At 40.9% G+C, this 27,258-nt stretch overlaps 2 protein-coding genes and 1 non-coding gene across 4 annotated transcripts; 1 reads left to right on the top strand and 2 right to left on the bottom strand.

Annotated features, from left to right (window-relative positions):
* Nucleotides 1-123: 123 nt before the first annotated feature.
* LOC131441917 (collagen alpha-2(V) chain-like) lies at nucleotides 124-27,258 on the bottom strand. Of its 2 annotated transcripts, none has more exons than XM_058612384.1 (55): nucleotides 26,999-27,258; nucleotides 17,426-17,644; nucleotides 17,123-17,347; nucleotides 16,883-16,899; nucleotides 16,756-16,788; nucleotides 16,622-16,654; nucleotides 16,168-16,221; nucleotides 15,072-15,164; nucleotides 14,900-14,974; nucleotides 14,772-14,816; nucleotides 14,456-14,509; nucleotides 14,312-14,365; nucleotides 14,023-14,076; nucleotides 13,335-13,388; nucleotides 13,188-13,241; nucleotides 12,158-12,202; nucleotides 12,019-12,072; nucleotides 11,866-11,910; nucleotides 11,540-11,593; nucleotides 11,036-11,134; nucleotides 10,881-10,925; nucleotides 10,305-10,403; nucleotides 10,152-10,205; nucleotides 9,943-10,050; nucleotides 9,525-9,578; nucleotides 9,300-9,398; nucleotides 8,537-8,590; nucleotides 8,340-8,438; nucleotides 8,186-8,239; nucleotides 8,046-8,099; nucleotides 7,906-7,959; nucleotides 7,746-7,799; nucleotides 7,605-7,649; nucleotides 7,402-7,500; nucleotides 7,212-7,319; nucleotides 7,052-7,105; nucleotides 6,241-6,294; nucleotides 5,993-6,046; nucleotides 5,836-5,889; nucleotides 5,634-5,741; nucleotides 5,488-5,541; nucleotides 5,328-5,381; nucleotides 5,079-5,240; nucleotides 4,871-4,978; nucleotides 4,620-4,727; nucleotides 4,356-4,409; nucleotides 4,149-4,256; nucleotides 4,010-4,063; nucleotides 3,800-3,907; nucleotides 3,590-3,643; nucleotides 3,397-3,504; nucleotides 2,934-3,285; nucleotides 2,625-2,815; nucleotides 2,286-2,528; nucleotides 124-978 (listed from the first exon to the last, which is right to left on the bottom strand). In XM_058612384.1, exons 1-55 carry the CDS (start codon nucleotides 27,090-27,092, stop codon nucleotides 832-834), a joined length of 4,764 nt encoding a protein of 1,587 aa, XP_058468367.1. In that variant the 5' UTR covers nucleotides 27,093-27,258; the 3' UTR covers nucleotides 124-831. The 2 variants fall into 2 exon arrangements, with proteins under 2 accessions (XP_058468367.1, XP_058468368.1); XM_058612385.1 differs by having other exon boundaries at nucleotides 17,123-17,344.
* On the bottom strand, nucleotides 18,801-21,643 carry LOC131442023 (von Willebrand factor C and EGF domain-containing protein-like). The gene is made up of 3 exons (XM_058612392.1): nucleotides 21,380-21,643; nucleotides 20,570-20,812; nucleotides 18,801-19,060 (listed from the first exon to the last, which is right to left on the bottom strand). The coding sequence occupies exons 1-3, from the start codon at nucleotides 21,555-21,557 to the stop codon at nucleotides 18,801-18,803; spliced, it is 681 nt and encodes a 226-aa protein (XP_058468375.1). The 5' UTR covers nucleotides 21,558-21,643.
* On the top strand, nucleotides 20,063-20,136 carry trnai-aau (transfer RNA isoleucine (anticodon AAU)). Its single transcript has one exon. It is a non-coding gene; the product is annotated as a tRNA-Ile (tRNA).

Genomic DNA, 27,258 nt, shown 5'->3' with positions numbered 1-27,258 from the left:
GAGGTGGTATTCTTTGTTTCATGTGCCAGTCCACATTCAAAAGTAAACCTTTGCTGCTCACGAGGGGGAAATAAGAGTTGTTTATTCGCTTTGTCTTACTTCTGCGTGTCGGGACGTGCACAGTTGTTCCACAGAAAGACGTTTATTCCACAGTCAACAATAAACAATTTTTTTTTTTTTTTGCAATTTACAGCCATACGTTGCATTTACACCAAAAAGGAGATACAAAGGTTTCATGTTGAAAGAGACGTTGTTCCTGCACAGAGCTGAATAATTTAGGTTCAAGCGTGATTTTCATTTATTTTATTCCATTAAAATTAGGAGAACTAAAGTCATTGATATATAATCTCTGTCCTGTCCAGACCTGTACATGCACTCACTGGAAAAAGCCATTGTGTATTTAATAAAATAAAGTAAATCTTCACTCCTAAGACAATATCTCTTTAGCATTTAATATGACTGGCTGTTTTTTCCAGTTCGTGCACGTTTACAGTCAATTTAAACCCCACTCTATTCCTTTCTTTTCTCACCTCAGACATTTTCTTTTCCTCCACCCATCCATGTGCATTTCCCCCGTCGAGAACTTGTACATTTACTGACAGGGTGAATAAATTATGTCAGCATCCCACCTGTCCCACATGTGCAGAAACAGTAGGACAGACTAGACTTGACCAGTGACGTGGGAAACGCAGCCACGTGTGAAGAAGCTTTATTGACTCGAATGCTCACAGAACGAGGAGTCCATGTTTATTAATTCCTGGTGACGGTGTTCCTCCTCTACAGAGGGCCATTTGAGAGCGTTGGGATGCTGTTGGGTTTTGTTTTTCTTTTTTATGAGAAGCACACAGGGCCGATGTCCAGGCCGAACTCCTGGTCAGGCTGTCCAATGTCCATAGGGGCCAAGTCCACAATGGGCAGCCTGGTTGAAGTTAGAGTCCTGAACTCGATCACTGTCTTGCCCCAGTTTCCATTTGATTGCTTGAAGGAAAGAAAGAGACAAAGCATAGATTAAATATGATGTTTTTCATCTATTTGCTCTCAAGACCTCATGGTATCCTCCACACTGTCTGCACAAAATGATCACTTTCATTGAATTTTGAGTGATTTGTTCAATTAATCTGGTCAAATATGACACGGGAAAATGACTGGGTGAGACTGTATTTAGTTCACTCAACAGTAGCGCAGCAAGAAGACCCAGAATTAGGTCAATTGGACACTTTAAATTGACCGTATGTGTGAGAGTGAATGGTTGTTTGTCTCTATGTGGCCCTGTGATGGATTGGTGACCTGTCCATGGTGAACCCGGCCTTTCACTCTGTTTTAGCTGGGATTGGCACCAGCGCCCACCATGACCCTCATGTGGAGGATAAAGCAGTAATTATGATATAATTCTAAGCTTATATTGCCCACATCCTTTTCTCTTATAATTAGATGTCCTCACGTGAACCAAACCCTACAGAGCAATTTCAAAGTTTACCTGTCTCTTTCTTATGATTTGAGTCCATATCTGCCTCAACCAAGGTGAGACACAACTTTAAAACAAAAAAAAATGCACTAATATAATGAGTCATTTCTTTCTCAATCGACAATCAATGTCATATGGCTCGTCACTTATCAAGTTATAATAAGGTATTTCTTATTTGGTTTGCATTATAAATATATATACACTGTTCCAATTCAAAGTAAACACTCATATTTTAAAATTCTGTGAAATATTGTCACAGATATCATTATTGTGATTTCAGGATGATATCATTTTGAGGTCATATCACCCACCTCTACTGAACAGGTGGTTTTTCCCTAAAAATATGAACAGGTGACTCCCTCCTGACCAGATAAGATGCTGAGAAGCCTGCTCTTTGTACCTTGCAGTTACACATGTTAGCCACTACATTGTCCATCCATCCATTTTCTACTGATTTATCCTCCCTATGAGTGTTGCATGGGGTGCTGATCGCCAGTTCATCACAGGGACACATATAGAGACAAACAACCATTCACTCTCACACCTACGGTCCATTTAGAGCATCCAATTGACCTAATCCCTATATTGTTTTTGGACTGTGGGAAGAAAACCCCCACACACGGGGAGAACATGCAAACTCAATGTAGAAAGGCCCTTGTTCCGACCCGGTGCTACACCAACCGCATGGCCCCACGCTACGTTTTTTATAGTTTATAGTCAAGTGTATGAACAAAAAGCTCAAATGCACATGTAACATTAGACTGCAAACCCTGTATAGAGGGTTTAAGGAAAGATTAAAGTAGATATTCTGTCAACGTACCGAGCAGCCATCGTCAAGGACAGAGTATCGCAGGCGGGTGTTGCCCTGTGCTCTCAGTTCCTGGCCGTTGGCGCCCTTGAGCACGAGAGCCTTCTTCAGGTTGCCGCTCTTTGCGTCTTTATAGGCCACGCTGTTCCTGCAGTGGTAGGTCACGTTCTGGTGCGACTCCTTGGACAAAAGCTGCAGCAGCTTGATTTGAACAGCCACTGCGTTAGGCTGCTCCTCCTTATTTCCGTAGAGGAACTGAAACCAGACGCAGATATTAGACACAAAATCTAAACCCCCCAACAATTATAAGTGAAAGCGTCACATAACCAAACAAAGCAGTTGGTTTCTTACTTTAGTTCCAGCGTTCATGTTGGCTCCAAACCAGATGGGCTCGTTGGCAGTGGGAATGGATTTGGTCCACCAGTTTTTGTGAGGAATGTTTGCCGGATTGGCGGAGATGCAGGTTTCACCGTTTTCCATATTACAGAAGACCCTGATGGCATCTTTGGTGCTGCCTTGATTTGGATCAATCCAGTAATTACCTGTAACAGAAGGACAAGGAAATTGAATCAAAGGGGTTTAGATCACCTCTGTGCAGTACTGGTGTAAACACACATGAAGGACAGATAAAGGTCCATAATGATAAGAAAAAGTGCTCACCGCTCTTTTTCTGGGGGTAACACTGCTTGATGTCCTGGCAGGTTTTGGCAGGGTTCATCTTGCTGCCGTCAGGACTGCGCAGGTTCTGCAAACGTCCACTCAGGGTCTTCAGCGTGGTCTGGACGCCGGTGTCTGCACGGAGGATGTTCTTATTGGGGAGGGCTTCATCTTTGTTGAACTCTGGAAGGGGAAGAGGATCCGCTGCCACGTCGTCCTCAATGAATTCCTCAGCGTGAGGCACAAAGTAGTTCATGTCATAATCCTCCGCGGCAGCAAAGAGGTCTCCCACCGCTGCAATGGGAGGTCCAGGGGGGCCTGGAAGGCCAGGAGGTCCAGGTTCACCAGATGGACCCTGACAATGGCAAAAACAACCGTTTAAAATGTAACTCTATAAGGTTTCCATGAGTCTTCCGGTTGTAAACTAACTCCCATTTTGACGCCTCAGATTCGTGACTTGACCGACCTGCGCTCCAAGTTCTCCACTGGCTCCTCTGCTTCCAGGAGCACCCATCGGTCCAGACTGGCCAATGTTTCCTTCTTTTCCTGGAGGACCTGAAACTCCCGGAGGACCCTATAAATAGATGTAAAACTGAGTAAATATGTATATTATATGATGCAATGTTTAACTAGTCTGTGAAGTGAGATCACGAACATACCCTTGGTCCTGCTGGTCCAACGATACCTATAAATCCTGGGTCACCCGTGGAACCCTAAAAAGATCAGTTAGTTTAGCTGTTTTTGTATCATTTGATGAACAATCAAGATCTTTGAAGCTGTTTATAAAAGAGACATCTAAAATAATGGTACATTCCATTTGTAGTCGGAACTCTGAATTCCTCTGAACGACAGACAGTTTGTTTGCTTACTGTGATTCCAGGGAGGCCATCGAGACCGGTGAAACCTCTGTGACCTTTCTGACCCCTCTCTCCTTGGTCTCCAGTAATCCCCTTCTCTCCTTGTGGTCCTTGAGGGCCCTAGAAGCAGACACAGAATCACAGTTTAACATGGTGTTTGGACCGTGTTGCTTTTGTTGATTTTAAATTGCCAAATCAGGAAAAAAAACATTTCATATTTACCACTTTCCCCCGTACTCCAGGTTGTCCTAATGGTCCAGCACCGCCTCTGGAACCCTAAACTCCGAACAAGAAAAGTGACATGAGTGATATGTGGCTAACAGACGTAGCATATAGTGGTTATTCTTTGCTGAAAACTCACAGTTTCGCCAATTAGTCCAGGACCACCGGTGAGTCCCACTGGACCCTCAGTTCCAGGAGAACCTGCAACACCAGCCAGACCCTCAGGACCAGGACTTCCCCTGTCACCCTGGAAACACACAAACACACCAGTGATTGCAGCAATGGGTTAAAGTATCAATTGATTGGGTTTAACACCAAATACGATGTATCTACTTTTTAATCTTACCCTTTCTCCTAGTAGACCATCTTTGCCAGGTGATCCCTCTGCTCCAGCAATACCCTAAAGAAACATAAACAATGGGGAAATGAAATGAATACAAATATGAGTTAGTGAATCGTCAGAAAAGAGATTTCTTAAGTTTGAACTGAAGAAGCCTCTTGGATAAGAGTAAACTCAAGCAAGTTCAGTTTCCTATTTACACTCCTGGATGACTGAGAACCTTCACAGGTATCACCTTAGCACCTAAAATAAAAGCTGTATAGGACAAACCTCTGGGCCGGGGTCTCCTCTTGGTCCGGTGGCTCCTGGTAACCCAACACCACCAGCAGGGCCTACGCCTCCCTGGCTTCCAGAGGCTCCAGGTTTCCCTGGTTGACCCTAAAGAACAGAGAAAGGTAACGTTCAAAAAGTGATTCAGAGGTCCGGTTATCATTGAATCCCCACAACACGTAAGTCTATCTGTGAAGTGGGGGGATTTGAGATGTAATGTGGCCTTCAACATAAGAAGCAGGATGACATACCGCTGGACCTGGCAGTCCCAGCAAGCCTCTCTCTCCTCTGAGTCCAGGCTGACCCACAACACCTCGCTGTCCTGCGGTACCAGCTGGTCCTGGAGGCCCGTCAGGCCCCTGACAGACAAACACAAGACCGGGGATTCAGTTGAACCATTCAATCGTATTTACCTGAAGTCGGTTTAACATAAGCACATTCGAAAAAAGTCTCTCTGACCGAAGGACCGTCCTCCCCCGAGTCTCCCTTCTCCCCAGGGGTGCCCGGTAATCCTGCGGGTCCCCTCTCTCCTTGACGTCCTGCAGCTCCGTTCTCTCCTTGAATCCCAGAGGGGCCCTGCTTTCCTGTATCACCTATGGGTCCATCTGCTCCAACAACACCCTGAAAAAAATGCACACAATCAAAAAAAAACTATTACTGTTCCATGCCCAGTGGTGAAACTCATTGAATGCAACCAGATGTACTCACAGGAGTACCAGCAGGGCCAACTCCACCAGGCAGCCCAGGGAAACCAGCAGATCCCTGTGGGAAGAAAACACTTTTAACAACTTGAATATACAGCACTTGTTGAGTTGTAACATGCTAAATGCGTGTGACTGTGACACCACAAAGGCTCTGAACGTCTCACCGCTTGACCCTGTGTTCCTCTAGCACCTTTCAGTCCAGTTACACCAACAGGTCCCTGATATAAGACACACACAACGACTTTGATTAGGCTTGGGTTTAGGCTTATGTTTACTGTTTATTGTTTATAGTATTATTATCAATATATACCTGTTGTCCGGGTTTTCCAGCTGTCCCCTGTGCTCCAGGTGGTCCTACTTCTCCCTTCAGACCTGCCTCACCTGTCTCACCTTTGACCCCGGGCTGACCATCGGGACCCTGGAGCAGAACAGGCACATTAAATTAAGTAAATTCCTGTTAATCTGTGAAAGTGGACATGCCCTTTGCTTAGCTGTCTTCAGTGACCACTTACAGAAGGTCCAGGGAATCCAACAGGACCAGTTGGACCAGGCTCACCAGAAGAACCCTGTAACACCATCAACAGACAAATAAACATGTCATGAAGAAAACTACGACACCTTCTTGTCAGTTTAGTCATCACAATTGGAAAAGACAGCGGTTTTACTGACAGCAATTCCTCGAGATCCTCTGCGTCCCGTGGGGCCTGGTGGGCCTGTTTCACCCTGAAATAAAAGAACAGTAACGTTCAGTATTCTTTATTTATGGCAAAAATATTCTAACATGTATGTTTATAAGTTATTATTTGTTGAATGTTCCCCCCATTCACACATTTCCATGCTTAATTTCAAGCTAAAAGTTCTTATTTATGTACGTGCAGTTGTATTTCGTCGGCTTTCATTTAAAATTTCAAACTCACCTTGTCTCCATTGGGTCCACCGGAACCAACAGGTCCAACAGAGCCAGGAAGTCCCTTTTAATGAAGCAAACAAATATGATAAATAATAATATAATAATAACTATATAAGACAAAAACCAGGCCTCTAGGAATGTAACAGAATTGTCAGTTTCGCAATGTTACGCACAGTGAGATTCTCAAATAGGTCTTATAGGCCAGGTGTGTCAAACATACAGCCTGTGTGCCAGAACCGGCCCACGAGAGGGTCCGATCCGGCCCTCAGGATGAATTTGTGAAAATTTCATGATGATATGATTAGAAATAATGTTATATGCTATATTTTTCTGCTCCAGATACCTGTGACTAAATGTTTTAAATCCAATGTGATCTGCACTGTAGGTTGTAATGTGTAAATAGTAAACATTAAATAGTGAATTTAGGAATGATATTGTTGATATTGCACTTATTTTTCTCAAGAAATCTCAGGTTCATAAAAGGTTTTGTAAAAAAAGATACTTCATTAAATGTAAAACAAAAGGAAACATTTGGCGTTATTGTTGTTTATAAGTTATTATGCTATTATTTTGCTGGTCTGGCCCACTTGAGATAAAATTGCGCTCCATGTGGCCCCATAATTCTTTGCACTCCGTTCTACTCATTGACTCCAGTCTGTTATTGCAAATATGGTGGACTGTTGCCGTTCTCAAGCTCTTTGTTAGACTGTTGCTAACTTTTAGGTCCATCATTGCAAGTATTTGCTGTTTACCTAGTGAATAACATGACAATAACAACTATTACCACTCATATCAGTCCTCGTGTTGACACAACTCACCCGAGCACCATCAGCTCCGGCTTTACCCTCGGGTCCTTTCTCTCCAACAGAACCCTGTTAGAAAAAAATAGGAACAAAGTTGCAGATATTTTTTGCTTCTCATGTTAGTGTAGAAACTGGTTCCTCCATTTCTTTACCAATGATCTAATCCTTAACTTACAGAATCTCCCTTTGGGCCTGAAGGTCCTGGTATGCCCCTCTCCCCTGGCATCCCCTGAAGTCCTGGACCACCTGGCTCACCAAGAGCACCCGTTGGTCCAGCGTTACCCTAAAAAAACACAGAAAATACAACAGATCTGCGTGGAGCCACTTCTAAAATCTTGATGATGGTTCTTCTATGGTTACGATACCTTTGGTCCATCGGGTCCTGTTCCACCTGGACTACCTTTGGGTCCTTGCAGTCCATTGGGACCGACATCACCCCTTTCTCCTGGAGAGCCTCTTTCCCCCTAAAAGGAAATACATGAAATATAGACAGGCACCATCATCACCTTACTGTTTTAAATGGGTAAAAAGAAGGAGGAAGCTTCAATCATGTGACTAGAGGACCTACCCGTGGACCAGTACCTCCAACAGTCCCTGCCTCTCCAGCGAGACCCTGACAACATACAATAACATATATTACTAGTATACTACAACAGAATATGGGACAACTATAGATGAGTTGTTAGTTTGGTCTTTTTTTGTGTCGCACCTCATTGCCTGGTTTTCCTGACTCTCCGGGTGGACCTGGCATTCCGGGCAAACCCTAAGACACACCCACAACCCACTTTTGTAATGGCAATAACGAAGAGTATAGCGCTTTTTATTGAAGATTGTATTGGAAAAAATAACAATTAAAGGGTAGGATTTACCTGGAAACCGCTCACTCCCTGTGGCCCATGCTCTCCTCTTTTTCCTGCAGGACCCTGGGGAAAAAATTCTTATTTAATATTCCTCAAACACAATGGTATTAAATAATTAATGATCTTATTAACAAAGGAGGGAAACCCACAGCTGGACCAGTTGATCCAGCAGCACCTTCCTCTCCATCTTTTCCATTCAGTCCCTGGAAAACAGTTACAAGTCCAAAATGTGTCAGTTTATATAAAACACAGAAAGACGATGATGTTAAATATTAATAAAGACAGTTACCCTTGGACCTGGGGGTCCAGAACTTCCAGCCTCTCCGATCTTTCCAGCATCGCCCTGAACAAGTAGTTGTCGTTTATTTACATTGACATTTTCTGATCAAAATATTACGCAGTCGTATTTGTCAGATGGTTTTTCCAAATGCATTCATACTGACAGCAAAGCCCTTAGGTCCTGGCAGGCCCATTGGTCCAGAAGCACCTCTGGTTCCCGTTGAACCAGCTGAGCCTTGTTTGCCGTCTTCTCCTGCCAAGCCCTGAAGATACAGAAGGAAAATCAAAATCATGCTTCAAACATCGTGTACTGTAGGCTTATGAGTGTGTTGATAACGATAAGGTGTTTAAATTTACGTACCACAGGTCCTAGTTTCCCCTCTGCTCCTTGAGCACCGAGTGGTCCAGATAAACCCTGAGAAAAAAGGTACAAAATTGTCATCTTCTCCTCAAATTTCAAACCTTCTATTATGATGACATTAAATCTCTGAAGAAAATACAGTAGGTAGGTTTAAATCCTTAACAAGACTTTAAAATGTGTGTTGTATCATCTATTTTCCTCTACAACTGAACATCATTTACAAAATGAATAACATGTTTGGTTGAACAAGAGCTGAAATTAGTGATTGAGACCGTCAAGCCCTCAGGAAAATGTCTACTGTCATTATAGTCACAATTAGAGGCTTATTTAAGTATCAGTCATAGAAGGTTTTGGCTCAAGCAATTATGCTGATTGCAGTAATTTATTTAATTAATTAACTTGTTTTTTATTCCTTTCTAGGTATGTACCGATACGCACTTTATTCAATGACGTCAATAAAGGGATGACATTGTACGGAGTTGGTCAGCCTCCTCTGTTGCCCTCTATGCCTGGTCGAGTTGAGGCAGGCATTGATGTGAAGACCAGAATAAACTAAAAATTTGCACATAAAACTCATTCTGAAAAAAACCTTGAAATATTGCATAAGTGGGGTGGGAACGTTGCCATATGTATATGATGGTTAATGTAAATAAGAATGTGTGAACTGATTGATGGATGAGGAAACCACAAAATTCCTCCAGTTAGTGCAAGAAGAAAATATTACGACAATAATAATAATACAATAATTTGGTATCTGTGTTACCCGAGCTCCTGTTAAGCCTGACTCTCCAGGGCGTCCCACGTCTCCAGATAAGCCTTTGGCACCAGCTGACCCTTGCAGCCCACGTTCACCCACAGCTCCCTGTTCAGGAAAAGAAAAATCATCAAAGTCACCATCCATCAAGAATTATCATCATTAACAGTGGTAGTTAAATCATTTTTGTAACTATACAGGATGTTTTCTGTGTTTTATATGGCGTCAAATCACCTTCGGGCCTGGTAAACCATCTGCACCGGGGAAACCTCGATTTCCTGGAGCTCCCTACAACAAACAAAGGATAATTCTTTAAAAATAAAATCAATGCAAATGTATTTTTCAGTCACAGAAATCATATACTAGATATACATAGAATATACAATCCAAGTGTGATGTAAAATTGCTTTCTTTCTTTACACATATTACACTTAAAATATGGAAATATTGGCTGAACTACCAAAGAACAAGAAGTAATTGAAGATAGAGGCCACCACAGTTTCCTGATTCGCTTGGCAAACAGGTGGGGGTGAGACGAGGGGTACTCCATTTTCTTGCAATCTGTCGTCTCACCACTAGATGTCACTAACACGCAGAACCATTATAGGATTGCGAGAATAGTTTTGTCAGGGTGGACTTAAAGCTGACTCACTGTCTCTCCTGAAGGTCCTGGAGGCCCAATGGATCCGGCATCACCTCGTGGTCCACGCTTCCCATCCTCTCCCATCGGACCTAATGGACCAGGAACACCATGGTCGCCCTAAGGTTGCAACAGAAATCAATGACCAGTAACAATTATTTCAGCTGTTTCTTGACAAAGAAGTCAACTGTCAGTTAACCGGCACATAAAACTTCACTAACTCTTTCTCCCTTGAATCCAGCTTCTCCTTTGTATCCAGGCACTCCTAAGTCGCCCTTCAAAGGCAAATCAAAACGTTTAAAACTCACAGTGAATGTGAACATGTACTAACATTCAGTGAAAAAAGAATGGCGACAATGAATGAGAGCTCATACCAGTTGGCCCTTTGGTCCATGTGCTCCTGTGGTTCCCTGGGGACCAGGGGCACCTATCGGACCTTGCACACCTGATGGACCTTGCACACCTGCCAAACCCTGAGGATGAGGACAAGCGAGCAGTCACAAGGTTATTGAAAGGTGAAAAAATCCTAAAGACAAATGAAGCTGTTGAAACTGTTAAATCTATTGAATCACAAAGTAAAACTGGGAAGAATACCAAAACAAATACAAATGGGCCCATGGTAGAGTGGGGAGCCCAGAACTGGGGCCTCCAAACATTAACATATGGACAGTAATAATTGTTCAAAATAGGCCCATTTGTGGGAAAAAATCTAATATTTGAGTTTTTTTACGTTCCCTAAGTCAGGTCTGATAGTATTGCTTGACAGAGCCTGCTTTCAGATGAAGGACACAGCATAAAAATAATGTTACATCATTTATGTTCACTGGTAGAATAACAAAAAAGTCACACTGCATCTTTAATAATCCACGTTTTATGCTAATGTTTCCCAAACTTTTCGTATTTACGTTTTAAAGATGACAAACAAATCTAATGAGTACATGAACACTCACTGTTTGTCCACGTGCACCTGGACCTCCATCATTTCCTGCTGCACCCTGTTACGAAGCACAATTTGAAATAATAGTCATATTTATCTCAAATATATCAAAACAAATCTGATACAGATTTACAATTTATTATAACTTTTAATTAATTTATAACTCACCTGCTGTCCCGTTGCTCCAGCTGGTCCTACATGTCCTGAATCCCCTCTGGCTCCCTGTCGTCCTGGACTTCCTCTCACCCCAGTTGGCCCTGCCTCACCCTGCAGCGGAGAACACACTCAAGGTCAAATCATGTTCGGTGACACGTTTCATCGCATTACAGTAACGATATGATAATACTCTGGCAATCCTTTTCATCACAGAAGTAATAAAGACTTAACACCATCTTATCTTATTTCTATCAAAATCACAAAGTAATGGCTTAGTAATAACAATAGAAAATGTGTGTGCGACATAAATATCACCTTCATTATATGGTAATCATCAAATGTGCTTCAAAATGTAAAGGTATTAGCATTGGCATTACTGCTACAGTATATTATTTTCACTGTATTACTTTTACTTTTTCCATGTTGTTACTGTACTGTAGTGAGAGGTGTTACAGAAAGTCCCAAAAATATAAGATTTGACTCTAAAATAGTCACAAAAAAGCTCAAATTTCTCACCTTCATTCCTGGGTTACCGGGAAATCCTGGTATACCAGTGATTCCAATGGGACCCTGTAATTAGAGAAAGAAAGCATATGTATAATAATATAATATAATATAATATAATATAATATAATATAATATAATATAGTATGATAAATAGTGTTTCCAGCCCAGAGGCTCAGTCTGATAGTTCTATCATTTGTGTCAAAGGACTTATCCGGGATTTTTCGTAAGGGTACGGAAAAAGCTGAATAGACTTGTGTGTATGAACATTTCTACAATTCTCATTCTGTGAGTTATAAACTAAATCTAATATACCGAGTTTATAAATCACACTTTACCAGAGGACCAGGTTTGCCGCCATCACCAGGTGTGCCACGTTTTCCCTACAAGAACAAGAGAAAGAAACGATAACTCAGTCCCGCAACATTATTTTCCTTCTTTCTTTTTTTTTTCAAATGGACCGTGCTCCATAGATGATTTTATTTTCTGACCACAGGTCCGGTTGGGCCGGCTCTTCCTCGTTCTCCCTGCAGACCCGGCGGCCCCTGAAACACACGATTGGCTCAATATCTGAGTTTCTATGAAAGAACTTTTCATATTTTACAGTCACAGTTTTTTTTCATTGCCTACCTGTGGACCAGGAGCACCCATGGCACCAGCATTTCCTGAAGCACCCTGGAAAAACATCATATATATTCATAAAGTATGTTATTTTTGATCATTTATTTGAACATGTCCTAATTGTACGTTTTCATTTTTGACATTTGCGTCCCTGCGCATGTCCCCCATGCAAGTCGAGAAGTGCAGCAGTTCCCTGACCTCACTCTCCCTCATTCAACAGTCTTCACTCTGTGTTACGTAGTTACACTAACTCTTAGTTTGCTTTTTAATTTGTTTAAGTCTTGTCACTAATTCTCCTGTCATTTCAGATCCCGCCTTTCTACCATGCCATGCAATCAACTCATTTCCCTCACCTGGTTTTCCCCACCCATCTCCTCACCTGCAGTCCATTTGCTCATTAGTCCCTCAGTGTATATATGTATACATACATTTTCATTTGATCACTGCCAGATTGCCTTGTGTTAGCTTTTTGCCAAAGGCGCCAGCATTTGTTCTGACCCTGTTTTGCCCTCCTTGGACTGCGGATTCCTGCCTGCCCCTTGTTGGATTTGTATTGCCTGTTTGTGACTGATCGCCTGGTTTTGCTTGCCTGCCTCGTCGGGCTTTTGAGTTCTCCCTTGCCAAGTACCAGCGAATGTGACACTTTTATTCGATAATTCAAGGCAATCGGTCAACGTATGGTGAAGTTACAGGGCACTTCCTGTTTTGTGGCGAAAGGACAGCTACATTTAAAACGGCCAACTTCCTGTTGGGTCAAGTTTGTGTCCGTAGACGTGTCCAGGGTCGGTCTCTTGTGTCACATATAAAGTTTGGAGGTGATCGGTCAATGTATGGCGAAGCTATAGGGCAGTTCCTGTTTTGCACTTCCAAAACACCGATAGTTGCCGTGGCCACTCCCTTTTGAATCCGCAAAACCTTTCGACAACTTTTCACCTTTGATGTGTCTAGTACAACACGGGTCCGGGTTGCCAGATCTGACTCTGGGTTTTTAGTATCAATATGATGAAACTGAGATACACATGAAGTGATGTGTTCATACCTTGGTTCCAACTGATCCAGTCTCCCCTTTCAACCCAGGCGGACCAGAATGTCCCTGTTGAAAAATATTTAAATTCACACTTTAGCCCAGCTGCAGATATCACTATAATAAATGAGTGCAGGCTGATTTGAAGTACACATAACTGACCTTGTGACCTTTTAGACCTGGATGACCAGGGAGTCCTGGGAATCCTCTGGCACCCTGAAAAAATGACACAATTCAATACATTTCCCATGTCACACATCTTCATGTTTCTTATGTTTAATTCTTCTCTATCTTTTATAGAATAATAACCTCCTGAAATAATAACAGAATAAAAAATTCTATATTTTGTGCTCATTGTGCTTATATTTTTAATTTTCACATAGCTTTTTTTATACATTTTCATAAACTATATAAACTTTGTATACAATATTAAGTACTTTTATACATTTCTAATCAACACGTCTACTCTATGCATTTTATATATTATTATATACTTGTATAATGTTTTTTAAGGAACTCACATTAACATTATACAGTTTTTATACAACAGTAAGTACCTAATTAATTTAAAAAAAATATCAATATATTAGAGGTTTCTACTGCTGTGACACTTAAAACCATTAAATAACAGCCTCATTTTAAGTTTTTGTTATTAATTAGTTATTTAAATTTTTAACATATAGAGTATATATACTTAGATATTATTATAGGAACAATAATCACATTTGATTTAAAATGTTATATATGGAAGTACATCCTTTGGTTTCACAAGTGTCACTGGTTTATAATATATTATGTTATTATATTATTATTGATGTATTGAATTGAATGCTAGGAAATAAATAGTTACCACAGATCCTGCGAATCCTGGCTCTCCTGTAGCGCCTGCAGGTCCAGGTTCTCCCTGAGTGAAAAAATTCATGTAGATGTGAAAAAATAATAATGATCGTGATGTTATTAGCCACTGACAGTAGCAATAATAATAGCAATACTGAGAGAAATTGCGTCAGTAATGGCAGCATTGTTGTCCCCCTCATCCTCTCAATCTCCTCCCCCTCTCTACCTGACCCCTCCCTCTCTCCTTCCCTGACTCCTCCTATAAATACATAAGATAATTATAACTTATGTGTTTGACTCACATCAGGTCCAGGTTTTCCTGAAGGCCCGTCAGGTCCTCGATGACCCGGTTCTCCCTGTGGACAAACACAAGTAGCTGTTGCAGTTCTTTTTAAATAAAAAAAAAATGACACGGTTTTATGTGCAGGCAATCCATGTTTTCCCACCATTTGTCCTGGGTCTCCAACATCTCCTGGAATTCCCTGACCACCAGTTGGACCCTAAAGAAGACAGGAAGAGATACAAGATATAGAGGCTTTAAATGGGAATTCACATATGGAATAAAGTAATTGGTAGACTTTACATATACATCCCATGTATGAGCGTAACATTTCTTTAAATAAAAATAATGGTTTAGTTTTTGTAGCCTTAGCTCAAGACTTTTGTAATGTTCATCAAGTGTCTATCACTATTTTACAAGACACTGGACCTTTAAAGACCCATGGTCCAAGACCAACTAATGTACAGTTATTATGAACTTACTGGTGGTCCTGACTGCCCTGAAGGTCCTCGTGGTCCTGATTCTCCCTGAAACAGGCACGATAAACACAGAATTTATCACAGAAACAAACATATTCATTTAATAAAATAAATAACTCTGCGGCACTCACCCTGGATCCTGACACCATGCCAGCCAGAGTAGACTTCTCGTTGAAGCCTAAAGCCATTTGCGACGCTAGATTTCCCTGTTGAGTAGAGATTCATTCAAAAATAAATTATTGCACTTGTCATAGGAGTAATTTAATACAAGAATAAAATCAGCAGAGTGTCAGAAAAACTCACCCCAGGGGGTGCCACCTGGCCTGGGGGTCCTGCTTGACCTGGATTTCCTGGAATACCAGGCTCTCCGTCAAATCCCGGAGGCCCCTGGAAGCCCTATATGTTATGGAAACATCAACAATGAAACATTGTTACATAGTGTACATAGTGTACACATATTTAATAATTACTAATTACATGACTGTCCATATTTAATTTTTGACAGTTAATAACACAGAGTTTATCATTACATTAAAGGAATATTTTTTCAAGTTTTAAAACTCTTTTCTACATAAAAGTGGACAATTATGCTTTCTCTTTGCAAATATGTTTATTATAATTTTTTTTGGAAAATTCCATTTCCAAACAAATACAAATACTATCCTGATACTAACATGACACAGTAATACTAGCACTTGTGCAGTGACGTAATTACTTCAGAACTAGTTCTGCATCTATTACCAGAAGGTGGCAGCAGCAGCATTTGCAGAGGGGATGCAATTTATGAGGTTTATTGAATGCATCTTGTAGCTGTTCCTGTTACCTCGACATGCAGTTCACCTGCAGTATTCTCACTAGCTTTAATGTGGTGTAGTTTGTTTTTCTTTTCTTGCGCAAAATATCACTTACTAACTAATTAAACTTACTAATACTAAAAAAAATTGTCCCACATAAAGACCGCAGTGAAGCCAGTTTGAAAACAGCAGAAAGATGCTGGACTTGAATATATCAGTATGTAGAATTTCCAAATTGAAACTAACTTCATTGTCAAGCACTGATTAAGTTTTTTAAATGTAATTCTCTTTAATGCATCATTATCCCATTATTTTTGACACCACTAGTCTGTATAAACTAATTTATACATATACATAGTTCAAAAAATATATACACTCTAAGAACCCGTCTTAGAGTGTGTTTAGAGGTAATATCCTATTATTTTAATACCATATAACTACATTTCAGTGTGGATTCATCAGTATTTTGTTAGCCATTTTATTAGCGTTTTATTTAGCATTATTCCAATAAACATTGTTCCACTTGTTCCTGCACTGGCTGTTGCAGCAATAACATCATTATCACTGTTGTGTTCACAAGACATGAGGTTCTGCTTCAAACTTACCCGTCTGCCTTTAAAGCCTCTTGGTCCAGTGGGACCTTGACTTCCTGGAGGACCCTGAACCACAAACATCAACCATAAGCACAGGTATAATGTTATTTTCAAATGATTTCACCATGAAATTATATGACACCCCACACCATATACACATTTTTCAGTATGAACAATTTATGAGCAGGCACATAACCTGCCTGCACAAAGGCCATGATTATATACCGTCTGTGTCTCTGCTTTATCAAAACATATCCACCACACACACAACTGCTGTTTTCCTACCATCATATTCTGCAGCATGTAATTAAAACGCTGTGTGACTCGGGACTGTGTGACATTTTTGCACCCTCTAGTGTCAAATGTAGTGCATTGAAATCAAAACTAAAAAACACTACACAGATTGGAAATTATTGCTATAAACAGTGGCAAAAAAAAAAACAGCAAGAAGACCAGAAAAACCCACCGATGGTCCTTGAGGTCCAGGGTGCCCGACCACCTAAAAAGAAAAATAATTTTAAAAAAACACAAAGTGAAAAAAGCTATAAATGAAAACAAACAATAAAAAAAAAACATGTGCTTTCTGTTGTGAAAACTTACATATGGAATATCACCCGGTTCGCCTTTCTGTCCCTAAAATGACAAGTAAATGTTTAAGTTTCAGTCACGAGAATAATAAATTTTACTTTTTTTAAATTTATTTTTTTGTGAATTATTTGTAACTTACCTTGAAGCCCATTATTTCTTTGAGGGGGAAAATAAAAAGAAGACAGTTACCTTTTACCCAAAGTATTCATGTAATTTTGTGTTTGTTCTACAATATTTTTACTACTACATTATTCATTTCATGTAAAAAAATATTGCAACAACAGCGACTGAACTCATAGTCCATACTTCATCACCGTTTTTAGCTAAATCCTGTTTTGGATTCATATTAGCTTGTTGTGCTATGAGGATAGCATCTCACCAATCATCCTGCTTGCACTGGCAAAGCTGTCACACACGGGGCAGCACTCTCCCTCAGGGGTGATGACCTTCCCGCAATTTGGCAGAACTTCGCACTTCACCTCGTCGCAGATGGCTACACCATTGTCACAGACGCAGACACGACAGGGCTCTGGTTTCCAGATGTCGTTGTGCTGGTGAACCTCCTCCTCCACAGTGCAGCTTTCCTCTTTATATTCATCGGCTGCTGCAACCAAAAAAAAAGCAGGAATGTCATTTTCAGTGCGTCTCAAAACGGCAACAAAATGGCGGAGGAAACACTTACCTGGTGCGTCGTGTGTGCTGGGAGTGGATGACGAGGCCGCGGTCAAGCACACGGGGCAGCACTCGTTGTCTGGGGTCACAGTTTTCGGACAGTCACCGAGGTCCTCGCAAATCACCTCCTCACACACGGCGGTCCCCATGTCACACACGCAGATCCGACAAGGCTCCGGGTTCCACATGTCATTGTTAGCATAGACTTTGCCATTTTCTGTGCAGGTTTCTTCAGTGAAAACAAAACAGCGAATTCAGTTAGTTAATGGGTTTTGGCGAGAACTTGCCACTTTCTTGTCGTGTTTGTGCACCATCTTTGAAGCTACAAGTGAGGCCAGTTAGCTTAGCACAGCATAATGAGTAACGCTCAGCAGTTTGTGGGCCTAAAGCTTAGTGATAGAGGCTGCTATTGGACATTAGCTGAGCAGTATCTGTCATGGCTGACTACGTAGCAAGAGTTGCTAATGTTGCTCAAGTTAATTGACGTGTTTCCATATTTGTTTGGTGCTTAATGTCCAGTAAAAAAAGGGAGAACAACTTTGGCCGAGAGCTTTACTGTATACTGTTGATATATTTGCATAACCTGAGTCTTTAAAGTTGAGCATTTGTCAACTTTAAACACTTTTAAAGTTAGCTAACTGAGGCAACTGACTCACCTAACCCTACACGGTGGGTTTTTATGTGTGGATTAAACAAACTTAAATGAACATGATATAAGTGGAGCTTGACAAGCTGTTTTCACCATGCTAAGCTAACCTTAAGTATAGCTTCATATTTGGTGCCTCTAACTTGCATGCTTGACGAAATGTGAAACTTTTCCCTTACATCTTAAATGCTAACATGCGCAACACCTTCGCAAAAAGAAAAAAGAAAACCTCCATTTTTCAAAGCCCTATGTGTCAAAGTTTGTTTTTGACTATTAATAAGTGCACATAGGGGCTTTAAAACAGTGAACAACTAACTGTTCATTCAAAAATAAACAACTCCCAGTGCAAAGACCAATAAAAGTGCAATAATCATCATGCAACATTACAGATGCCAACTGTCATAAAAACACCAAAGACGGGTAGACACCTTATTTGGTTAATAAGTTACTTGCCCAACCTCATTTATGTGGCAGTAAAAGTGGCAGCAGCTCCACCAGTGTCACAATCTAATTGCTACGGTTTTCTGCAGCACAAATGTTGGTTGAGAAGTGAACTTATTAAAACAAAAAAAATCAATGTATTCCATTGCAAACTCAAAGCACAATGATTTATATTCAAAACAACATTTTGAATGTTGGAATGGAGCCTGAAGACGAGGGTTTCAGGCTTGGACAGCACCAGCAGTCCTGTCACAGATGGGAAGCTTGACCGACTGCTGAGGTTGAATGGAAAAGTCACTTAAACCCAACATGCAGCCACAGGAAACCTGCAGGTGACAAGCGGCCTCTGGACATTTGGTTTACCAGCTGGAATGTTCGCAGCCGAGCACACGGGGCAGCACTCGCCCTCTGGGATCTCTGTGGTCCGGCAGTCACCTATGTCCTCGCACACCACGTCCTCACAAACCACTGTCCCAGTATCACATATACAGACACGACATGGCTCTGCGTGCCATATCTGATTGTTGGAGTAGACTTTGCCGTCTTCTGTGCAGGAATCTTTATGAGAAGGAGGTTAATTAGACTCAAAAACCCTGGATAACAACAACTTTGTAGCATGTGTAGTTAATCTAGACAGTTCTGACCATGCTGCAACTTCCTAATTGTTTCTAAAAAGTTGCTAAATGACTTGTTATTAGTGCAATAAACCACTTCAGCATTTTATAGACTACAAAGTATTATTCTATGGCTTTTTTGCAAGATATTTTGAGATCAAAATTAATATTTGATGCTAAGTGAAAACCACATATGGCGCATTTCCACTCTACTTGTCTCGCCTGCCATGGCAGGGTTTAAGTAGCGTTTCCACTAGCATAGTACCTGGTACCAGGTACTATTTTTAGTACCTGCTCCAGCGAGGTTCCAAGGGTGCTAAGTAGGTACTATGTGATGATTGGTCAGACCTTCACAGGAAGAGACGTCCTGCACACAAATCAAGCCGAACAGCGCCGAACTGTGGATCACTTAAAACTACTTAACAATCCTGAAAACGTGGGTTAATCTCCAACAACTACCAGTGAAATCTCTATATATAACAGGAGTCTTTTAAAGTGGAGTGGTGTATTCACAGACCGCTGCCGCTGTAGAGTGTCGAGTAGGAGGCTGTACTCCGAAGACGTGTGGACAGAAATCAAGCCGAACACTGCCGAATTGTAGGTGAGTTAAAACTACTATACAATCCTAAAACCGTGGGTTAATCTCCAACAACTACAGAAGTCTGGTGTAAAGTCACTAGTCACTCATGTGTGTGTGTGTGTCGCGTATAAAACGAAGTCACCGCAGTTTCACTCAGCCGTGCAGCAATGACTCCGTCCACGTTAAGTAGGTACTTTTTTGTAGTGGAGATGCAACCTAATCGTACCGTGCCGAGGCGAAGCGAGTAGAGCCGGTGGAAATACGCCAATATATTCTCCAACACAAGAGAAGTTGTTAATGTCTACACACTCTGCCCTGGTCAGCATCTCCATGTCTGGGCCATTATATTCCAGGTGATGGGACACCGGCCGGTTAGCTCAGTTGGTTAGAGCGTGGTGCTAATAACGCCAAGGTCGCGGGTTCGATCCCCGTACGGGCCAATTTAATTATGTTGCTTTGGATAAAAGTGTCTTAAGAGGTTTATTCCTAACCAATTACTATGGTGCCCCCCCCCACCTGTGTTTATATAAAGTGGGCGTGTCTCATATCGTTTCAGTAACATGGAAACCATGGACAAACCCACTTGAGACACATATTGTCAACAACAACACCCCTGATGTGACAACACTGCAGTACATACACATAAATACAAAAGAAAAGTGAAATAATGGATTGATCTTTGGTGGTAGGTTGTGTTATGTCAAACCAAATGGAAATAAGATGACGTGATTTGAAAGAGAAGTCGACTAAATGCAGATCGAGACCACAAACGAGCGCCACACATGGTCATCGTCATACGAGATGTGCACAAAAATCCACATAAATAAATCTCCATTCTTCCTCTTCTTCCAAACATGCTTAAATATTTATTACCATTTTTATTTTCCGTGCTAGGAGGAGGAGGTGGTGGTGGTGGTGGTGGTGGTGGTGCTGCTGCTGTGGAGCACACGGGGCAACACTCGCCCTCAGGGGCCTCAGTTGTCGGGCAGTGCCCCAGCTCTTCACACACCACTTCCTCACACACCACAGTCCCTGTGTCGCACATGCAGATTCGACATGGCTCTGGACTCCAAATCTGATAGTTGGAGTAGGTCGTGCCATTTTCTGTGCAGGTATCTTCATGATGAAACAGAACAGCAACAGAGTGTGCGTGAGCGACTCCTCAGCCGTCTTACATTATTCTGTATATGCTGCATTGAAAGCATGACAGCATAAAAAGCTGTACGGTTCACAAAAAAAGATCACAATTACTCTTCCTTCTTCCTACATAAATGCTGGGATGTCTTGCAAAAACAAGCATTCGCGACCATTTCCTCTGTTTGTATGTGTTTTAACACAGAAATAGCCTAAACCTGAAGTCAGCACCAGTGGAGCTATACTCTCAAGTTTTATTTCTGTGGGCCTCAAAAAATAAATTACTAACTCTCTCTTTCTCACTATGTACATATATGTAATATGTATTATCTGATATAGGCAAACAAGGCAAGATCTGTCAATATGGCTCATTTAATTTACACACACTTTCCTCACTAAATTCCACTTTTTACTTAAATCTCATGTGTGGTCCTCCCCACATTGTCCAGCCTCACAAGATAAATTGTGGGGCCTCAAACCTCTAAAATTAGGGAAGCTCTGACATTGGAACGAAGTGACAAAGGAACAACAGCAGCGGCGTCCATTTACCTGCGTCAGTGTCAGTGGAGCACACGGGGCAGCACTCGCCCTCAGGAACCACAGCTGTCTGGCAGCCACTGAGCTCCTCACACAGCTCGTCCTCACACACCACGGTGCCCGTGTCACACACGCACACTCGACACGGCCCTGGGCTCCATATCTGATTGTTGGAGTAGAGCTGTCCCATGTGTGTGCAGCTGTCTGAGTCGAGCAGAGCAGCGATGAGCGTGTGGATTCTCACACTAACACATGTCTCAGTGAGTGTTGAAGAACTCAAACAGTGTTATAAATATCAGAAAATAACCAAATACTACATTTGGCCACTAGGTTGCACTCATTACTTAGTAGCACAATCAATATCAACAGGTAATAGCCTGATAAAATGTGATTAAATACAGTTTTGCAGGTGTGCATTCATAATAAATAGAGCATTACTCTCAATTTGAACCATCCTAAGACCAGACAATGTCAATATTTACAAGCTCATCATATCATTATTTTCCCTTTTAATTATGGAGAAGATTAAGAAATTAAAATGATTCCATCAACTTTATAAGGCTAGAAATGCTCTGTATGAATACAGACCATAATACCAACTCTTCTTCTTCTTGTGACTTTATTTGGTAGGAAGAGGAAATGTAGTGGAGTAAAAGTAAAAGTTGCTAGAAATAAGTTCAGATACGTGAATCTTGTAATAACAAGTAAAGTAACACAGTTATTTGTTGTTTTTACAATGTTATAATGATCATATATTATTATGTAAAATTGTCTTTATGAGGATACAACCAGGAGAGGCGGGTAAATTATGCACTATTAATGATAGTGACAAGTAAGAGTTATAACTCATAAGACCACATTATTCCAAAAGAAAAGTTTAATACTTTTATTCCTTTGTCATCGTTTATTTTCATTTTACTGTACATGTTTGAAAATAAAGGCTTTTACTGTCATTTAAAGGGGAATTCCATGGTTTTTATCTGGTGAAACCGATCATGAGAAAGTGCCACTTTGCCTCTTTAACTCGAGTGATGTTGCGCAGCTTGGATATGACACATTTATGACGGGGAAACTATGTTAAACTGCGGGTGTGGAGCTTTTACGACAACAAGCAGAGTCTATGAAAAGATGCTGCAGCGTTGCATCATGGGAAATGTAGTCCTAAGCTGTTAAAAACCAAAGGACCTGTGTTCACGTTTATATTCAAGTTTCTTTTTGTATCCAGGTCATGATTAAAGTCTCTTTTTTAAGTGAAAAAAGTAGAATAATAATATGAAAAATGTCTGTATAATAAATAAAATACATATATCCAGTCAATATACAATAAAATAACAAGAAAGGCACTATATTAAGAATTAAACTTAATATAGAGGCATTCACATGTTCCTAAATGGACATTTAAAAGGCACAAAATCCAACAAGAAAATCTATTAAAACAACAATCAACAGATTAATAATAATTCCCTAAATGCATCACTCTGGAAAGCATAGGTTTGATGCCGTGAATGCTCAGTGCAGCTGTAGTTTTGTAGGTGCTCATTTAGAATAAAGAAAAATCTAAAGTATTCAAAGTAAAGAGTACAAATGACAGCGCGGTGATTTATACACCAAAAGCCGACATGTGCTCATGCGTCAGATGTTCAAACAGACACTTTCGAACAATCTCTCTGCCGCCGACCTGCGCTTGAGCAAGGCACAGCGACGAGACTGCGGTTGAGCTCAATAGCTCCTGGCTGTAAATGAAACCTATAAATGTGTCTTGTCTGCTCGTAAGCACTCATTCATGTCTGCGTCTCTCCCTCTCTCTCTTTTGGCTCCGACTTTAAATGAAAGACGACACCTATAGTTTTCAGAAAATACATGAATCACAAGGTTTGGCCTGTGATTGAGCTTGTTTTTCGCCGATTGAGACACAAACTGAGGCCAAACTTTGCGGGAATGTCATGATAAAATCTGTTGTTACGCTAACATTTACATTTTTTCCAATTTCTTATATGTTCTACATTTTCTTTGCTATTACCTTTTGAACCTGATTCTACGTTTTAGATCTGTTACAGTTTTAAGACATGAATCCTTTTACTTTTACCACTTTTAAAGTTTAAATTTTGAATTTTTTTTATGCTTTCTATACATTGTTGTTTTTGTAGCCTCAGTGTTATTTTCAAAGTGCTTTATAAATAAATATACCTTGCCTTTTCCTTAAAAAAAGAAAGACATTTGAACCTTTTTTACAGTAACAGTACAAGTTATTACATATTTAAGAATTCCACAATGATTTTAAATGTGTTCCTTTCTTTGGTTTTTCAAATATGAATATTCCTCTCATTTTAAACTTTACTTAATGGTAATTATCAGGGTTAGGATCATTTCTATTCTCTTCTAATCTAATAAATGTTATAAAAAAAGTAAAGCCTGAGTTACAATTTTGGATAAATTAAGGGAAAAGGATCCTGATTTGTCAGTTTAGGGGTGAAATCAATGAAACGACTGCACATTATTGACACAGAAGTGACATGAAAACCCTGCTGAGAAAAAGCACTAAAACAAAAAGACACGGCCACCTGCCGCAGCCTCAGTCTGTGCGAGCATATTTGAAAAAGCAGGCAGTTTAAAGTGACGTCCCTAAGTGCCAATTATGCGGTGGGGCCTCTCCTCGCAAGAGAGGCTGCGTTTCAGAAACGGGAGTTATTTCAAGGGAAACCGCCGAGACTCTATTATACACTGTAGCTTTGCTAAAACTCTGTGGTTTGTCTTTATTTGGGAGAGCAGCGAGGTGCCACACCCGGAGAAGGATCACGCTGTAAATGTGGAGCTCAGATGCAAGTTATTACAGTATTTTACAACTGCTGCTTTATGAATATTTAACCTTTTACCCTTAAAAAGTCTATTTATTTAATATTTATTGATGTTTGGAAATATATTTGACTTTTCTTTAATACCTGACCAAATTATAGTCCACCAAAACCTGTTATTTTTAGCACAGTTGACCTCAATTTACGTGAATATGAGTCAGATTTCCATGATGTGCAGAGACATCTTTTTAAACACAGCTCCCTGTAGGTGCTCTTTATTATAATTGAGCCACATAAACTGTATCTCACGTTAGTTTTATAATCTCTAAAGTCTGGCTGACTTGATTTACGTATAAAATCTATTTTCGGGCCTTGTTTCCGATTAAAAACAAAACCAACGAATAGAAAATACAATTTTCTTGTGATTTCACTTATTGAGGTCATAAAAGTCTTAATTTAAGTGTCACCGCTAACAATGATGTGTTATTTCCCTTAAAAACCACAAAGATACAAATAGATTTTATAATAATGCTGATGATATTTTACACTTTTCTCACAAAAAGCCACGAGTGCACATAAAAAAAGACAAGATGTCAGCCAGTATCAGGAATCTTTACAACAACAGCCGACATAACTGCTTCAGATGTTTGTTTGTTTTTTAAAAAAAAAAGGAAAAGCTATACTCATTTATTTCCTTGAGTCCAACATGTTTAATATTTCCCTAATTCTCTTCGCAGCAGAAAAAGAAGAAGAAGAAGCGTGAATGAACGTGTGACGGCTCGGGTGCTGCACTCATGGGAAAGACAGTGGTCTGGAAAAGCAGGTCTGTTTGCTGTAAATCATTTTTGGTGCTAATCCTCATCCCAAACTGCAGCCTGTGCTGCTACAGGAAGATTCACGGCGACGAACAAAAGTTATGGCACAGAACTGTGCTCGTGGTATAAAAAAAAAAAAACTGCAACACAACACAGAGACTCACAAGTACAGGAATGTTTTTGGACGATAAAAAACACACATTATTGGCCCGAGTCACAAGTAAACGGAAAAAAACCCACATAATTTTAACATACTGAAGATATGAAAGAGGCGACACAAACATCAAAAGGCGAGGTATCTCGTTATTTATATGTCTAATTCATTAAATCAAATTCTGCTTAGGGCCTCATAAATGCTTCTCCCGGTGCTTCGTATGTGCGTATTCCTATAGTGCAACCTCAATTGCTATTATAACGTAATAATCCATAATCCATTCCATCCATTAGACCTTTCTTGACACTATGGGGTCTAAACATTAGTAAATGCTGAACATGAACTCGATATTTGCATCATTTTCATGCTCTTTTCACGTTCATTCGCGTCTCAAATACGAGGTCGACCGACTCTGTGGCTGACTTTATTCCAAGTTTTTGCTTCTTCTTTTTTTTAAACGTCCTATGTCGATAAAACCTCTGGTGTTGTAGATCTGTGGGTGTGAACCAACTGAGTGTGGGTGATCAGTCAGACAAGGCCCTGTGGGTTTTCTCCAGGTTCTCCGGCTTCCTCCCACATTCCAAAGACATGCCGTTTTGGGGAATCAGGTAAAATGGACACTCTAAATTGACAGTGAGTGTGAGAGTGGGTGGCTGTTTGTCTCTATATGTGGCCCTGTGATGGATGGTAGAAGATGGATGGATGGATGAGGGTCGCCAATCCCAGTTTACACAGGGTAAAAGTGTAAGGGTAGTTCTCAAAAGTAGAATCAGAATCTGAATACATTATTAATCCCTGGGAGGAAATTGGGCATCACTTTTAGATTTAAAGTTAACGCCGGAGAACAGTGAGGAAGAATAAAGAACTATAATTTAGGTGTTCATTCATATGAAGGCAAACTTCAGTGGAGGTGACGCGCACACCTCTCTCTCTCTCCCTCTCTCGCTCTCTCTCTCTCTCCCTCCCTCTCTCCATGGGTGTGTCCCGTCTGCCTTTTGGCCCCCAGAGTCTGACCAAAATTAGTGGCCTGCTTTTGTCCGTCCCTTCCACGAGGCCACATCATTATAGCTGTGGCGCTCGAAACCCCTTCATTCAGCCTCGACCTCGCACTGAAATAGCCCGAGCCAGTCGTAGCTGTGCTGTGTGCTGCGAGGAGGAGGAAGAGGAGGAAGAGGAGGAGGAGGAGGGCGGGGGGGTTGGCAAGGTATTTTTGCCCCTGAATCACTTCTATCACTGGGACTTTATTTATTTTAGCAGACACGCTTGAAAGGAAGGAGCCACATGGTTGAGAATTATTGTGAAATGTCAGTGTTGCTTCAAAGCTTTTTTTTGTCACCTCCGAGGTTTTTAATCAATCCCTGAAAAGCCGGCGGTTTTGTATCCACACACACACACACACACACACGTCGGCTTTTATCAGCTGACAAAGTGGACACAGCTGTCTCATCACGGCAGGATAAGCCCCGAGTGGTGGTGGAAGCTGTGATTTGAAGCTTCCTCGACCACACAAGGGCAGTGTGGGGAGGCCGAGCTCCACTTCAGCTTCTCCACTAAAACAAAGAAGAAGAAGGAAAAAAAAAAAAACTCCCAAACCACAGCTTGTATTTTTCTTTTTTTTTTCTCCCCCTTTTTAAAAAAATAAATTAAAAATGAAACAATGAAAAAAAACAGGGACATAATGGGAAAAACAAACATGTCACAAAGTAAATGTTTGTGCAGGACTCATCTGCTGGAGTATGAATCACTCGAATGCAACAAGAAATCCAACATAAACACGATATAATGTACTGTACATAATGTATATGTGTACGTAACACCTATAGAAATGTAGATTTAAGACAATCGGAGGACAGAGGTCATCGTCACTCACCGTTCTTGTTATCTTCTTGGCAGCTCACGGCAATCACCTGAGCCAAGGTGAGGGCCAGGCACACAGTAATCCTACAGCGCAATGAGGGCCCCATGTCTGCTCGCCACACACGCACAAAACAAAAACACACAAATCCACACACAAACAGTCAAGGGAGGAAGTCAGAGCGAGCCCGATCCTGGGCTACAGCATCCAGACTGAGAGATCCCCCCTAAAAAAAAGAGGAACAGGCTCCTGGATGAGCAATTACTGCAAACTGA

The sequence above is a fragment of the Solea solea genome, chromosome 2 (assembly GCF_958295425.1).
Source record: "Solea solea chromosome 2, fSolSol10.1, whole genome shotgun sequence".
NCBI classification, from domain to species: domain Eukaryota; kingdom Metazoa; phylum Chordata; class Actinopteri; order Pleuronectiformes; family Soleidae; genus Solea; species Solea solea.
The sequence above is the reverse complement of the archived record's forward strand: the minus strand, read 5'-3'. Positions and strand labels throughout refer to the sequence as shown.